At 38.7% G+C, this 15,556-nt stretch overlaps 1 protein-coding gene across 4 annotated transcripts in view; it reads left to right on the top strand.

Annotated features, from left to right (window-relative positions):
* VPS13B (vacuolar protein sorting 13 homolog B) overlaps nt 1-15,556 on the top strand; it is a 763,452-nt gene that overhangs the window by 655,875 nt on the left and 92,021 nt on the right. For all 4 annotated transcript variants that reach the window (XM_047723595.1, XM_047723597.1, XM_047723594.1 and 1 more), the window contains 3 exons: nt 74-270; nt 11,859-12,040; nt 13,313-13,662. In XM_047723595.1, the coding sequence (XP_047579551.1) occupies nt 74-270; nt 11,859-12,040; nt 13,313-13,662 (729 nt within the window). The remainder of the gene's footprint in view (nt 1-73; nt 271-11,858; nt 12,041-13,312; nt 13,663-15,556) is intronic.

The following is a 15,556-nucleotide window of genomic DNA, read 5'->3' as shown; positions in this document are numbered from 1 at the left end:
TTTGCATTTCAACAAATATAGAACTGTATCATAGTTTGTATTTGCAACTTCTAAAATCTTTATTTTAATATAGATTCCTTGTAGTTTGGAATACTGGGATGAACTCCAGAAGGTTTTTGTTGCATTTCAAGAATTCAGTCTGTCTGAAAGCAAAGTTTGTGAGCTACAGTTGCCAGATATCAATCTTGTGAGTGACCAAAAGAAACTGGTATCCTCGGATCTTTGGAGAATTGTCCTGAACAGCAGTCAAAATGGTGCCGATGACCAAAGGTAAGTCGGCAAAAAAATGAAATAGTGACATTATGCTGGGAAACAGTCATTAAGTCCTCGTATCTAGTGACCCCTTGCTTAGCCGTATCTCAGCTGGCTAGCAGCTGCATCTGTACAAACCACAGATGAGAAATAGGACAGAAGACAGAAGCTGACATAGCAAAGTCTGCATACTAAAAATTCTGTGTTATATGCATAATATAGCTCTGTGAGCCCTCCTGATAAGAACCTGTTCCTTCAGTATAAAAACAAAAAGTGCAAAAAACAAACTACCAGAAGAAAAAAAAAGAGCCATCCCGAGCAAAAAAGTATAAAGAAAAGAACCATTAATTCTTCAACAGACTCTTAATGATGCAGTAAATAATATGTGTTAATGATAACCCTGGGACATTAAGAGAAAGGTTAAATAAATCGTATTGTCTCCTTCTAAAAAGGTAAATTTTGGAAATATTTCTTAAGTGGCTTAATTTTTTTCTTAAAGATTTTATTCATTTGAGAAGGGGAGAGAGAGTGTGTGTACACAGCTGGGGTGGGAAATGGGGGAGGAGAAGCAGACTCCCCAGTGAGTGGGGAGCCTGTTGCCTGACTCAATCCCAGGACCCTGGGATCTTGACCTGAGCCAAAGGCAGATACTTAACTGACTGGGCCACCCAGACACCCATCTTAAGTGATTTTAAAAAAAAAAAAACAACTTTAAAATACCTGTAGACATTTAAAAAAAAAAAAAAACTTGGCTAACCAAAATGACTTCTACCACAGGCTTTCTAGGTAGCTCTACATTGTATTTGGCCATAAAGAATCCTAGAACTGTAGACCTCATCGTGTGTTCTATATCATGTCCGCACAGCTTCCTCCTACAGGATATCTGATTAGTGGCAAAAGAGGGCCAGACTCTTTGTTTTCAATGTTTGTCTGCTTAATATGTCTACTAACTTAAGAGTAGGAAAAAAAATTGGCTTTGGTAACCTGTTCTTCAGCCCATCTTCTCATTGACATGTCCCTATTAGTCAAGACTTTCTGTCCGACAAAAGACAAGAAAAAGATACTAAATCAGAGTCTGTGGGATAGTTTTCTTGGGTCATATGATAATGCGTGTACCATGGGCTCAGGCCTATCTTGCCGTCTGTCACTCTCAATGTCCTGTTCCAGTTCTCCTGATGAACTGGCTTTAGCATTATCTTACTCCTCTTATATAATCCATTCTTTTCTCTCCCCAAACAACAGTCTGGCACTAACAAAGAGAAAAAAACATCCATCCTTTGTAACATCCCACAAATCAGCTGTTTTCTCTTTTCCGTGTTACCTTTATTTTTGCCCATAGTGTATGCCTTTACAAGATTATAATCATAGCACAACAACATTCTGATTCCTTCTTTATATTATAAAGAGTTGTGAATGCTTTCTCTCTTTGTTTTTGTTAATAATACTATCTGTTCACTGAAGAGTGGGAAAATAAAGAGAATGCCATCACCCATGATCATATCACACTGATAACTTCTATTAACATTTTAACAGTAGCTTCATTGTCTTTTCCAGTTATTATTCTGTGTGCTTAATAATAATAGTGTGTTTTTATACTTTATATGTTCTATTTCCAGGTCATGTGGGCTCTTTAAGAATAATTGCTTTCCTTTTATATTACCTATTGATTATAAGTAGTAAAAATATAGTAGAGGTGTGGGATCTTAATTTCACCTATATGTGGAATTCAGCAATGAAAAGAATACCCTTCCTGCAAGAATTTAGCAAATGCATAGGAAGACTGCCTATTCCAAGCACAGGTTACCTAGTCAGAAACCAGGAAATCTTAGAAAATAGAGTTGTAAGTAACAAAAATGTTTTTAATTTGAGTTTCATTAATAGTATCAAGTTAGAAATCATTTCTTGATTCTAATTATGAAAGAATGTATTTTCAGCACTGGAAGAAGCATTTTCGACAAGGTTAATTCCTCTGAATCTGAAACATTCATAAAAATTACTTTTGTGGTAAGCTTAGCACTACAGAAATGTGGAACCTTTAGGGAATGGAAATTTATGCAGACAATCAAATTCAGGCAATTTTTCACCAAGCTTTTGACATTGTAATCACAGATCTTTTGTCCTCACCTGGGATTTTTCAAGTTACCTAATATTTCACAATTGATCTTGCTTTGTTTGACATTAACCATTTTTCAGGTAGAATTTGATATTAATGAAATTAAATTTAAAGAGCTGGTTTAAAAGTCAACTTCGTAAGACCCTGCTAAGACACTTTGCAAAAGGGATAGTAAATAAATTTCATCCAGTTTCTAGAAAGTAAACATCACAGCTTCAATAATATGTCAGCATTTTATGCAGAAAGAAAATTGCTACAGTTAGCTCCAGTATATTCTGTCGTGAGGAATTTAGAACTAGACAAAAACCTGACCCTTTATGATTAGAGATTATCTTATAAGTAATATTCTCAGTGGTTTGAAAAGGATATGCATCAGACTGTTGTACGTTCCAGGAAGAAAGTTCATAAAAGCAAGTCTTATGAAACTTAATCTTAAGAAGAAAAAAGAGGAAGAAAAAGCAAAGAGCATCTTGCCCACAATTGGCATAAAGCTGCAACAGTGTAGGGCAACTCCGTGGCAATGGCATCACTCTATGTAAGTAAATGAAAGCACTATTTAATGGAGAATTGCAAATTAGAAGACCTGGATTTAAGTCCTGGCTCCGTCACCAACTAGGTATTTGACTTTGAGAAACGGATTTCTAAGCTGAGGCCCTAAGGAATGAATAGGCGCTAAGTCCAAAGGGTGGGCAGTTAACCTTCATTAGAAAAGGACTGTAGGGGCGCCTGGATGGCCCAGTGGGTTGGGCCTCTGCCTTCGGCTCTGGTAATGATCTCAGGGTCCTGAAATTGAGTCCCGTGTTGGGCTCTCTGCTCGGCGGGAGCCTGCTTCCCCCTCTCTCTCTGCCTGCCTCTCTGCCTACTTGTGATCTCTGTCTGTCAAATAAATAAATAAAATCTTTAAAAAAAAAAAAAAAAAGGACTGGAGACAAAAGAGCCAGTCTCTTAAACCTTAGTCTGTTTATCCCCTAGAGGTAGATTATCTTCAATTCAGTGCCTCTGTATTTGTAATAAGTACATTCCACCATCTTTAACCAGTGGTTTGCTTGCTCATATGAGAGGAATGATTGGCAATGATTGTGTGTTTTTTGAAGGCAGCATTTGAAGTAGAGGAACTTCAAGCTTAGTTTCCACCACAGTATTGACCTTTTAGGAGACTTGTCCTATTTGCAGCACACTGGACCGGAGGCAAAAGATAGACCTTTAAGCCCGGATCAAGATTAATCCATTTCAGCTATTTATCTTTAATCTAATCATGTATATATTTGCCCACGCCCATTGAGTAAGCCTAAATAAACCCCCTTTATCAGTTAGGTGCTGACAAGAAACAGAAGGCACACTAGAACTTGAAGATTGTGGCGAGTTTAATGAAAGGACTATTTACAAAAGTGTGGGCAGGATTAAGGGACAGTACCGTACCCTGGGGCTAAGAATCCTGGGGAACCATTCCACTCTTGGTCCTGAAGGAGCCTGGGGAATACATACCCTCCCTCCATCTCCTCTCACTTCTGATCTCCTATGGGCATCTCCTACTGGCTGAACCAGAGAATAAGACAAAAGACAAAGCAGCTTGTTGAGACAGTTGGTTGGCAGAGAAGAGGACGGAGAAGGGTAGAAAGTGGATCCAGTGAGCAAACAAGGTAGCCGGCAACTACACACTCTATTTGGAATATATAGTTTCTTACCCAGTAACTGGTCCTACAAGGGAAAAAGGCAAACAGAGTGGTGGGCCCAGCTCTCAGGTTTTGGGCCACTCTGCTAGGTTCCCTGGGTTTGGAATCAATTTGATGTCTTCTGATGGACCAGAACAACCATTTAATTTGTTTTGGTCTCTGCGTCCCCACCCCAACCAGCCCCCCACCCGCCTGCCTTACCCTCATGCCAAATGACTAATCCTAGAAGTCTGTGACTTTGTGAAGTCCTACAAATTACGGGCAACTATCTGTAACATGATAATAACTGCCAATCTTGATATATAGGTTCAGTTAACTTCATTACCAGTTGATAATGGTCAACTGTGTTCACCTTCACCAAGTCTTTGGTGGTTTGTTGTGCGTGTTGCATGGTCATTTCTCCCAACATGAGAATGTATGAAAGCAGATGACTTAAAAGGACTTTTTATGTCCACCCCCAACATGCTGGTTAATGGAAGAAGGCATCTTAGAAAAAGAAGAGACCTAAGTGCCCTCTTTCTTCACACCATGAAAATGGAAACTCTGGGGTGTTTTTTGGTGTACTTGCATTTTTAGATGTGCCAAACAAAGTATTTCCTCCTACTCCCTAAACATCTTTTAAAAGCAGCCCCCATCTGCTCATATTAGGCAATCTTTGACATAATGGTCAACAGCTTTTTTTTTTTTTCCAAAGAGGAGATGCTTTTCATTTTTCAAAGCCTTGATTCTTGCATAGATAGATAGTGGAGGAATTAGACGAAGAACATCATGATGATCAAGTCCTGGAGTGTTTCTCTTCTCTCCACCAGTTGAACTTTCTCCTACCAGAAGTTGACTGTGGCTTCCAGATACTCTTTCCTTCCATTTGGCTGCTTGGATGTCTACTTGTAGTGTACCTAAATTTGTTGAGTACCGTTTTAAAAAAACCTTTTGACGTTCATAAACCATTCAGGTGTAAACCAGAATATTCTTTACCCTGGGCTAACCATGAGTTTTGCCTTTTCTACCTTGGGTAGAAGGGATGCTTGTATTTTTTCCCCAAGTGTCTTTTTGAAGCCTTTTACTACTTCCTTTTAGTTGATGATTGAACTCCATGTAACACCAGGAGTTGGTCTTCTGCCAGCTAACCCTTTTCCCTGTACACATTCCCTAAAGTAATCAGTTTTCCTCGGGGCTCACCTAAAGTTCTAGGCTGGTGATATTAAAATGACTCACAAGTCTCTGTGTCACGGTGTTTAGTCTGTGAGCTGTGGAAGATTCTCTCTTTTTAAAGTCAAATACAAAGGAGTCCTTTACCTGAGGGCCTATTTAAGCCTGTTGCATTTTTTTAAGCCATGGATTACAACCCAATTAGTGGGTCATGAAATCAATTTAGCAGGTTGTAGCCAGAATTTTTTAAATGAAATAAAAAATATTGGTGTGAAAAGGACAATATGTATAATTCTACTTGTGTGAGATACCAAGAGTCGCAAATTTTTAGAGACACAGTAGATGGTGTGTTCATCGGGGTGGGAGAGAGGGGAATGGGGAGTTCTGGTTTAGGGATATAGAGTTTGAGTGCAGGAAGATGAAAAACCTCTGGAGATAGAGCACTGATTTGTCCACCAGAGCAGATGTCCTAAATGCCACTGAATGTGCACTTGGGCAAAACAGTAAATTTGTGTTATCTATATAGCTTGTGACAATTTTTACAATGTCAGCAGGTATCATATTTTTAGTAGACTTAACTCCCCCTTCCACCATTTTACATGTGTCCTAGAATACAGTAAAAGTGAATTTTTTACTTTGGTTTAAAGCATCTTAAAAATGATGATTCTAGGGCACCTGGGTGGCTCAGTGGTTAAGCGTCTGCCTTCAGCTCAGGTCATGATCCCAGGGTCCTGAGATCGATCCCTGCTCGACAGGAAGCCTGCTTCACCCTCTTCACCCCCTGCTTGTGTTCCCTCTCTGTGTGTGTCTCTCTCTGTCAAATAAATAAAATCTTAAAAAAAAAAAATGATGATTCCAATGACTAGAGAGAACTTGGTGCAAGAGACTCACATCCTCCCATCTTCTTAACCATCCAGCTTTCTCCCAGGATGGACAGAGCAGTGTTTTTGCAGTAGGCAGGAGGGAGTTTGGTGAACCAGTATTGAGAGACCATGCCACAGTGACATGAATGTCAGTGTGATGTTACAAGACCTGTCTTGGGAACTAAAGGCATCACCTACAATTAACGTGTTGTGAACTACGTGACCAGGATGGTTCTCTGCTTACCAGCGAGAAGAAGCAGGATGGCATATTTTTCTGTTAATGGGTGCTAGATATTATGCTGAACAGTTCATAGGCAGCATCTCCTTTAATACTCAAAGAGTCCTTCAATTCTGTACTCATTTTACATGTGAAAAAACGAGATTTATCCAGGTGATGATACAAATTGGTGAAGGTTCTGATATAAAAGACAGAAGTGCAAGTATCTTCTCTAGGTTCTTTCACCCAGTTATTCTCTGCTTAATCTCTCTGCTGTATTTTACTGTATTATAAAACCCTTCTTACTACAAAGGGGTCCAGAGAAAAGCTCAAGCCTTCATCAGTTAAGGCAGATTGTTGGGTTCCTGCACTGCCATAGGGGTTTGCCTCAGAATGGCACCAGGGATGAATCTTCAAGGACCATGCCTGGGTCCCAGGAATGCCTATTAATCAGTCAAAACACAGACTTACTAAGATACTCCTTGTTTAAAAAAGAGTTGGTACCCTTCTGTAGGTCACCCCTCTATAGGACAGCTGATAAGTAACCTTTTGGCTAAAATGCGGATGTGGCTGTGTAAAATTCCTGCCCTATTTTCCACATTTTAGAATATTTCCACTATCCTAAGAATTTGAGTTTCCATTAGGATCTTAGAGGTAGTTCAACTAACCACTGAATCTTGAGTTCTGTGTCTTAATGTTTGAGAGGTGCTGCCCCAAGGAGTCACCGCTTTTACTTTCTTCTCTATTTCTGCTGATTACACATCTCATAAATTATGTTTTTCCTTTTGACATCTGGATCAGGGTTCATTGTACCCAATTAAGGAAATTATGTCAGCATAGCTACTCTAAGTATCCCTAACAGGGTCATCTCTCTCCTATACATGACTGATTAGCTCTATGATGATGAGAGCTATAATGACATTTATATCATTTTAGTTCTGATTTAAGAGGTAGGTGTGTGTGTGTATATATATATATATATATATATATGCTGCCTTTATGATACATAATAATGATCAAATTGTGTATCAAAAAACTCTAATTTTACTGAATTCAAAATACATTTAAAGTATATTCAGGTTGTATATACCATATTAATTTTGTGATTAAGAAATTTTAATTTCGATAGGAATCTAATTTTTTAGTAGGTCTGAATTTTTCATATATAGTTTAACTCAACAACCATTTTAGTTAGGATTTTTTTTTTTAATTTATTTTCAGCTTAACAGTATTCATTGTTTTTGTACCACACCCAGTGCTCCATGCAATCCGAGCCCTCTCAAATACCCACCACCTGGATCCCCCAACCTCCCACCCCCCGCCCCTTTAAAACCCTCAGATTGTTTTTCAGAGTCCATAGTCTCTCATGGTTCACCTCCCCTTCCAATTTCCCTCAACTCCCTTCTCCCCTCCATCTCCCCTTGTCCTCCATGCTATTTGTTATGCTCCAGAAATAAGTGAAACCATATGATAATTGACTTCTCTGCTTGACTTATTTCACTCAGCATAATCTCTTCCAGTCCTGTCCATGTTGCTACAAAAGTTGGGTATTCATCCTTTCTGATGGAGGCATAATACTCCATAGTGTATATGGACCACATCTTCCTTATCCATTCGTCCGTTGAAGAAAAAAAAAAAAAAGACAAGAGAACAACCACCACTACTTCATAGGACAACTTTTATTTTTAACTCGTTCCCACTATTCTGGTTCATTTTTTTTTTATATACATAATTTTTTAACCTATTTACCATCACAGTGAGATGTCCAGTACATCAAACTCCATAATAACCTTCTAACCTGAACTTTTTGATTCATACACCTGTGTTTTTCTTTTGCATTTCTATTTTTTAATTTTTTTTTAAATTTTAGTTTAGTTTAGTTTAGTTTATTCCTTTTTTATTTTTATTTTCTAATATTCATATAGAGTTAAACTTCAAAGTAATCCCCTTTCCCCAATCAATGCTACCCCTATAGGCAAACCAATTTTTAACCCCCCTTTATCTTAGGAAAGTTGAGTCCTTTAACAAAGATATCAAGATACATCCAGGAAGAATCAAAACAACCTTCCTTGCCCACACTGAGAATTTATTACCACTCTCCCATCTTTTTCTCCTGCCAGTGTTTCTGTGTTTTTGTGTTTGTCCTGATAGTATATAAATCTTATACTTGGGGTTCTTTTTGATGAGGTTCTTCCTTTATTTGCTTATAAATATATATATTTTTTTCCTCTCTCTTGTCATATACTTTTATCACCCTTTTTGTTTATCTGTTTTTGTTTGTATACTTCCTAAATCTTACCTTGGGGCCCATTTGGGCTGAACCTTCTCTTTTATCTTCCCTTTTTTCCCTGTCTTTCTCTCTCTCTCTCTTTTTTTCTTTTTCTTTTCTTTTTTCTCTCGTTTGGGTGGGGAATCCTGATTGCTCAGAAGCGTTCCAGGGTGCACCTTGACTGCACCACAGTTGATACATCCAGCTACATCCGTTCAGTCATCTCTCACCAAAATGACTAGGAGGAGGAATGCCCAACAGAAGAAAAATACAGAGGATGGGCCTTCTGCAACAGAGACAATATGTCGGAAAGAGGATTCAGGCTAACAATTATCCAGGCAATAGCTAGGTTTTGAAAGCCATGGATGACCAAACGGAATTGATTAGGGCCGAACTGAAAGCGACCAGGGAAGATGTTCACAATGTTAGGGCTGAGCTGAAAGCTACCAGGGAAGAGGTTCACAAAGCTCTCAATGAGTTCCAATCTAATCTAAATTCTCTCAAAGCTAGGGTAACTGAGACAGAAGATAGAATTAGTGATCTGGAGGACAAACAAATAGAAAGGATCAGGAGGAAGCCTGGAACAAACAGCTTAGAAGCCACGAAAACAGAATCAGGGAAATAAATGATGCCATGAAACGTTCCAACGTCAGAATTATTGGAATCCCTGAAGGGGAGGAGAAAGAAAGAAGTCTAGAAGACATGGTGGAACAAGTTCTTCATGAAAATTTTCCCAATCTTGCGAATGGAACCAGCGTTCATGTACTAGAGGCCAAACGGTCTCCACCCAAGATTATAGATTCAAGAAAAACATCAAGGCACCTTATAGTCAAACTGAGGAATCATAATTGTAGATATAATCTCTTGAAAGCCGCTAGGACAAAGAGGCTCCTTACTTACAGATGAAAGCCCATCAGAATAACGTCAGACCTGTCCACAGAGACCTGGCAAGCCAGAAAGGGCTGGCAAGATATATTCAGGGCACTAAATGAGAAGAACATGCAGCCAAGAATACTTTAGTTAGGATTTTAAGATTGAAAGAGTATTGCTAACTACTTGAGTATGTTAGGAGTTACTGTATAAGCCCCAAAATATCTATTTTTAAAAATTTATATGTATATTTAATATAGGAAGAACTAAAGAATTAATCAATTTGTTATGAATAAATAATGTAGCACATAGTCCTGTTTTAGCAGCCTTTTTCAATATATGTTATACTATCTGCTACTCTCAAGATAGAAAAATAAATCTTGGAAAATCTCAGGAGTGTCAAAAATTGTAGTTGGCACGAAAAATGCTTCAGTTAAACACCTCAAATTGTGTACTCACTGTTTTAAAACTGATCTCATAGAACTCTCGCCTGGATTTTTAATAATATTTTGACTAACATTACCCTATTTCTAACAACTTCTGAAAGTAGTTCAAATGTGTAAAACACATGTACACCTAATACACTTTGCTCTTTCTGAATAAATACAAGTTTTAATTTTACCTACTCAATGAAATCTCTTATTTGTAACTGAACAGATAAATTCTGGAAGGCTATTTAAATTTGTATGCCCATTTATAGAAGCTTTAGAATATACTTAGGTGCATTCCTTGTGCATAGCATTGAGTCAGTAACAAATTGCCCCAGAGTTTTTTATTTTCTTTGTAGGTACTGGAGATTTACTAACATTACTGTATATACCACCATATAACTATAAATTTCTTAAAATTAAAAGCTCAGTAAATGTGTTGGAATGCTCCTAGCTTTCATTTTCACCAGGCTTTTCACACCCTCTTTCAAAACTTAGCTGAAGATTCACACTCTGAGAATCCCGCGTGATGCACCTCACGCTGTCCTGCATTCCTCTTGGGTTTCAACTCTGGCAGCACCTCCAACCGTCCTGTACCTGGGTGGTGGTTCTATTTGATGAGGTTTCTAAAGGTCTACATATTTTATATCACCAGTTAGATGGTGATATAAAACCAAGAATTTATTTCCTTAGTTTTTCCTGTCATAGTGCTCCCTAGGATACTGTAAATCATGATGTCTCTTTCTAGGCTCCTCATGGACTTGGAAGCCAGCCTCCCATAGCTCTAGAACAAGTCTCGGATTTGGAAAGAAGAGAGCAGAGGATGATGAGAGAATGGGTCAGCAGTTATTCAGTGACCCTCCATCACCATAATACCCCTCGCGCCGTCCCACTCCCCAGGTCCCATGTGTCTGCTAGCACTGAGGCCCGGCAGCTAGGCATTATGTCTCCTATGCATATCAGCAGCTGCCATGTACAAACTTCTTCCCTCCTACAGATGCCATCACTATTTCTTTTAATGAGATTTTACTTATTTCGAATGGCGGTAGGCAGATGGGCAAGTGAATAGAGGGCCCATGCAGTGTAACTGAGTGTAACTGTCCATGGGACCTTGGTGGTCCTAACTTTTATGGCACCTACTACAGCATTTACTGGGTGTTCAATAAAGAGGAGTAACTAACTCATGGCCCTCTGGATATGGACAATCTGGAGAAGTAAAACAAAGTGAAACATTTATGGTGATGCTGGAAGTATTGAGTTTTTGAACAGCAGAGTCATACTCCAAATTGTGTGGTCTTGAACTAATAGAAAAACAAGTTGTCTTTAAATTGCATGAGATGCGGTTGGAAGAAAATTGGGTTGGAGGTAGGTCAACATGACCTGGGGTTTGAAGAATCCTTTGAAATTTTTCTGCTGCTAACTTATAGACAATAATCAACTTGAACTTAATTTTTAAAAACAACTACTTTATGTGAGTAAATACGTAAAATTTCATGATAATATATTAACTATAGGATTATGGGTGCTAGCTTTAAAAACCCTTATAGAGTGGCGCCTGGGTGGCTCAGTGGGATAAAGCCTCTGCCTTCGGCTCGGGTCATGGTCTCAGGGTTCTGGGATCGAGCCCTGCATCGGGCTGTCTGCTCAGTGGAGAACCTGCTTCCTCCTCTCTCTCTGCCTGCCTCTCTGACTACTTGTGATCTCTGTCTATCAAATAAATAAATAAAATCTTTAAAAAAAAACACTTATAGAAAGACATTTCACGGGACGCCTGGGTGGCTCAGTTGGTTAAGCGGCTGCCTTCGGCTCAGGTCATGATCCCAGCGTCCTGGGATCGAGTCCCGCATCCGGCTCCTTGCTCAGCGGGGAGCCTGCTTCTCCCTCTGCCTCTGCCTGCCACTCTGTCTGCCTGACAATATAAATAAATAAAATTTAAAAAAATTTTTTAAAAAGAAAGACATTTCACTTATATGGTATTGGGAAATCTAGGTCGTTGATCTTCTTTTATTTCTTATTTCCCATAGCTCTGCAAGTGAATCTGGTTCTCAAAGCACTTGTGACCAACTGGTAACTCCAACAGCCCTGGCTGCCTGTACCAGAGTCGACTCCTGTTTTACCCCATGGTTTGTCCCATCTCTTTGCATTTCCTTCCAGTTTGCTCACCTGGAGTTCCATCTTTGTCATCACCTTGATCAACTAGGCACAGGTACTCTTCTCTTTAGCATCTGAATAACACCCACTTAATACTTACCGTTTTTCTTGAGTGTTCTCTGAGACACAGTTCATCGATTTTTACCCAGATAATTTATTTTCTTTTCATGAAGTGAAAAGACATGGAAGGGGTTTTATCCTGTGTGTTACAGTATTAGTGATGTTTCGAAGTGCTGTGATTGCTAATCACTCCACCACCCAAAGCTCTTTCCCCACTGACTATCACCCATGTGGTGGTGGAAATTTTTGGAAGAGGCATTCATTTCCCCCAACAGTGAGCACTGGCAAAATTATTCTGAAGTTGACTTCATCTAACAGATGTACCCCTTACTTTTGAACCACCATATGGACCTATTATATAAATTACCAGTAGTATTGAACTGACATGATTTTGCATGCTTCCTAATAAGAATTTTCAAGGAAGTTACAAAAATTGCAGGTTTTACTGTTTTTCCAATTGGGATCTTTTTAAAAGAAATACATCTGTTTCTGTTCTGTGTCCTGAGCTACTACATTAATGATGGAGAGATTCCAAAAGTATTCTATATTACCTGATTTCAAAAGCATGAATACATTCTACAAGGGATGGGCAAATTCTCCAGAAATGTAAAGGACTGTCATTTTTACAAGCTGATGAGGTGGAGTCTTATTAAATTTTGCCACCACCGAAAGTGGTCTTTTATAAATTTGCCAGTCTTACGTGAATAATTACTCCTAAAAGTCTATACCAAATGTTTCCTAGTTAGTACATTTTGATTTAGGTTTTCAACCCAACATGTAATGGAAAAAGGAAAAAAATCAGATTTAAAAAATCAGATTAAAACTAAACACAGCTGCTGTTAAGCATCTTGCCTTTTCAGCAAAAAATGGAATTTAACCTGCTTTTTCTAACTCTCTTCGAGTCATGTTTTTGTTTTTGAGATTTTGTTGGTAGATACAGAGCATTTCATAAAACTCTCCTTCGATAGTGCCTCCTCTTCATTGTATCTGTCGTCTTCTGTGATCAAATTTTTGTCTGTGAAACTGAATGTGAACTTTAGATAATATATGTTTGAGGCATACCAGTTGAACAAAACCATTTTGTTGGCAAATATCAAATGGTAATTCAAGAGATCAAATGCCTTCAAGAGAGTGTTTGCATTTTATTAAACTGCAAATCACAAAATCGGTAAGCTTTAAAAAGTGAATAATTTAAACGCCATGTCTTTCTTTCCTTAAAATATTGGCTCATCCCAACTGCTGTTTCTCCTGGTTATTTTCTCAACAGCTCCACCGCGGTACCTACACCCATTTATTTCCGATAAAAATGTGCCGTCTGAACTAGAATACATGATTATTTCCTTCAAAGAACCGCACCTATATCTCCGGCAGTGGAACAACAGTCCTGTCTGTCAGGAGATCCGGTTCTCAGCTCAGGCGGACTGTAAACTTCTCGAGTGCAGAAACGTCACGATGCAAAGCGTGGTGAAACCTTTTGGCATCTTCGGGCAGATGGCCGTTTCCCGCGACGCGGGGGAGAAGCTGCTTGACTGCTCCATCGTAGTGGACTCTGTCTTCGTCAGCTTTGGGCAACACGTGGTTCATTCTCTAAACACTGCAGTACAAGCTTGGCAACAGGTACGCACATCCTAGAACAGCTTACAGTTTGTCTGCGTGTGATCTTTCACTAGACGCTTTATGTTATCACTTCTAATAGTAAGCGAAGCACCCCCTAAAATGTGAGAAAATGAAGAATTTGATGGGCACCATAATATTTGGGGTTTTCTCTGTTTAGCAAAGTGATGCATGTTATTTTTAAAAGCTTTGGAGAATATGGGTTCTCTACACATGCATAGGAGACCATGCCCACATTTTTGTGACTAATGTACCACATCTGTGTGGAAAGGAACATATTCCCAGAAATTTTTTCCAAGTATTATGGCTTTCCTTTGCCAAAGCTTCAACTTAGTTATGTATCAAGTTGTCTAAGCATCCATTGCAGAAATGAAGAACCTTTGTGAGCCTTGCCGATAGTAAACATTTCATCTTTTCAAAGGGAAAAAGCAGCGAGAAAAAATGTGCAAGCCCACCGAGCCTAAGTCTTTCCCCTTACTATCATTCTGCCATTTTTTAATCAGTTAAAGACTCTCAATTGATTATTTTCTTCCTTTCATCTCTTGCCAGAAATTAGCCATATCAAACAAGGGGATGAAGTGTAAGTCTGTGCTGCATGGTGTGTTTAAGATGAGGAACCTGTCCGTGCCACAAGCATGAAAATAATTTCACAGAATGTTTGGATAATACTGTAATTTAAGAACAAATCATTTCCACTTCCATACTGATTTTCGATATAATATTGTATTTCCATCAAGTTTGTGTTGCTCTTAAAGCTGGGACACTTACCCCCTACCCTCAACTTCCATATGTGCTACCTGCATTTGAGCGGAGCTGGCCCCCCAGGAGAAATGCTCTCCTATCCTGCGCTGACCTCATGTGGAGACAGGCCGGGGTGGGGGCGTTCTGGGGGGACTTGGGAGTTCTCTAACTTAAGAATTTTTATGGGAATAAACTCTTTTCTTTATATGCATGAAGACCTATATAAGACTAAGGAATTAATTACCTAACATGGCACTACAATAGCAAAGGGAAAGAAGATAACACATCTGTTTTTTATTTTAAAATTCTTTTTTAAGGGCATTCCATGGTTTTCTTGTTGCAGAGGACATGCGTAAAATAAGAGCTAGTGTGATCTAAATCTTTGCAGCTGGTTCGAATAGTGATGTGAAAAAAACCTCCATGGCTCCAATTTCTGCTTTTTGTCATATTTTGAACAATGCGTTTAATAAAAAACAAACCTAGAAAATATAAAAGAGTCATTGATAGAGCATTTAAACCCAGAATATTTTTGTCTTGGTATCAGGGCCATTCTAAGAGGACTCATGTGTAGCAACTACTGCAAAATGGCCTTCAGAAATATCAGTTTCCTCCCAGGGTAAAAATATTCTCTTAGACACAGCTATACATATAAATAAAATACGGTGCATAAATATTTAAATGTTTTAAACCACATCAGAGTGCAAATGACTGACTGGCTAACACAGTGCCTTGAAGGAATATTCTGGGTTTTTTTTTTAAATGGAATTGTATATTTGATTAAGTAGAGCCATATGTCACGTAGCATATTGCTGACAGGTACATTCTATGAATAGTTGATTCTGATTTATACAGGGATTTGGCAATGTTAACATGAGCCACAAGAGGATATACTTCTGTAATTGTTGCTGTAATTTTCTTGTTTCCTCCCATGTCAAGGGTACTTGCCACCAAGTTTTAATGTGGTAGGCATCTAACCCTACGCATTCTAAAGTAAATACAAAAATGCACTACTTTGAAATTACAGGACATTTGACATTGAAATGGGTTTATAGAGGGTTATTAAGTTCATTGTTTCTAAGATGTTCTGAATGTGGTTTATTCCCTTAGTGGGGAAGATTAGTTTCCCAAGCTTGGAGGTTATTGGTGTGTTGTCTCA

Source organism: Lutra lutra, chromosome 4 (genome assembly GCF_902655055.1).
Source record: "Lutra lutra chromosome 4, mLutLut1.2, whole genome shotgun sequence".
Taxonomy (NCBI): domain Eukaryota; kingdom Metazoa; phylum Chordata; class Mammalia; order Carnivora; family Mustelidae; genus Lutra; species Lutra lutra.
This window is presented reverse-complemented; position numbering and strand designations above follow the sequence as displayed.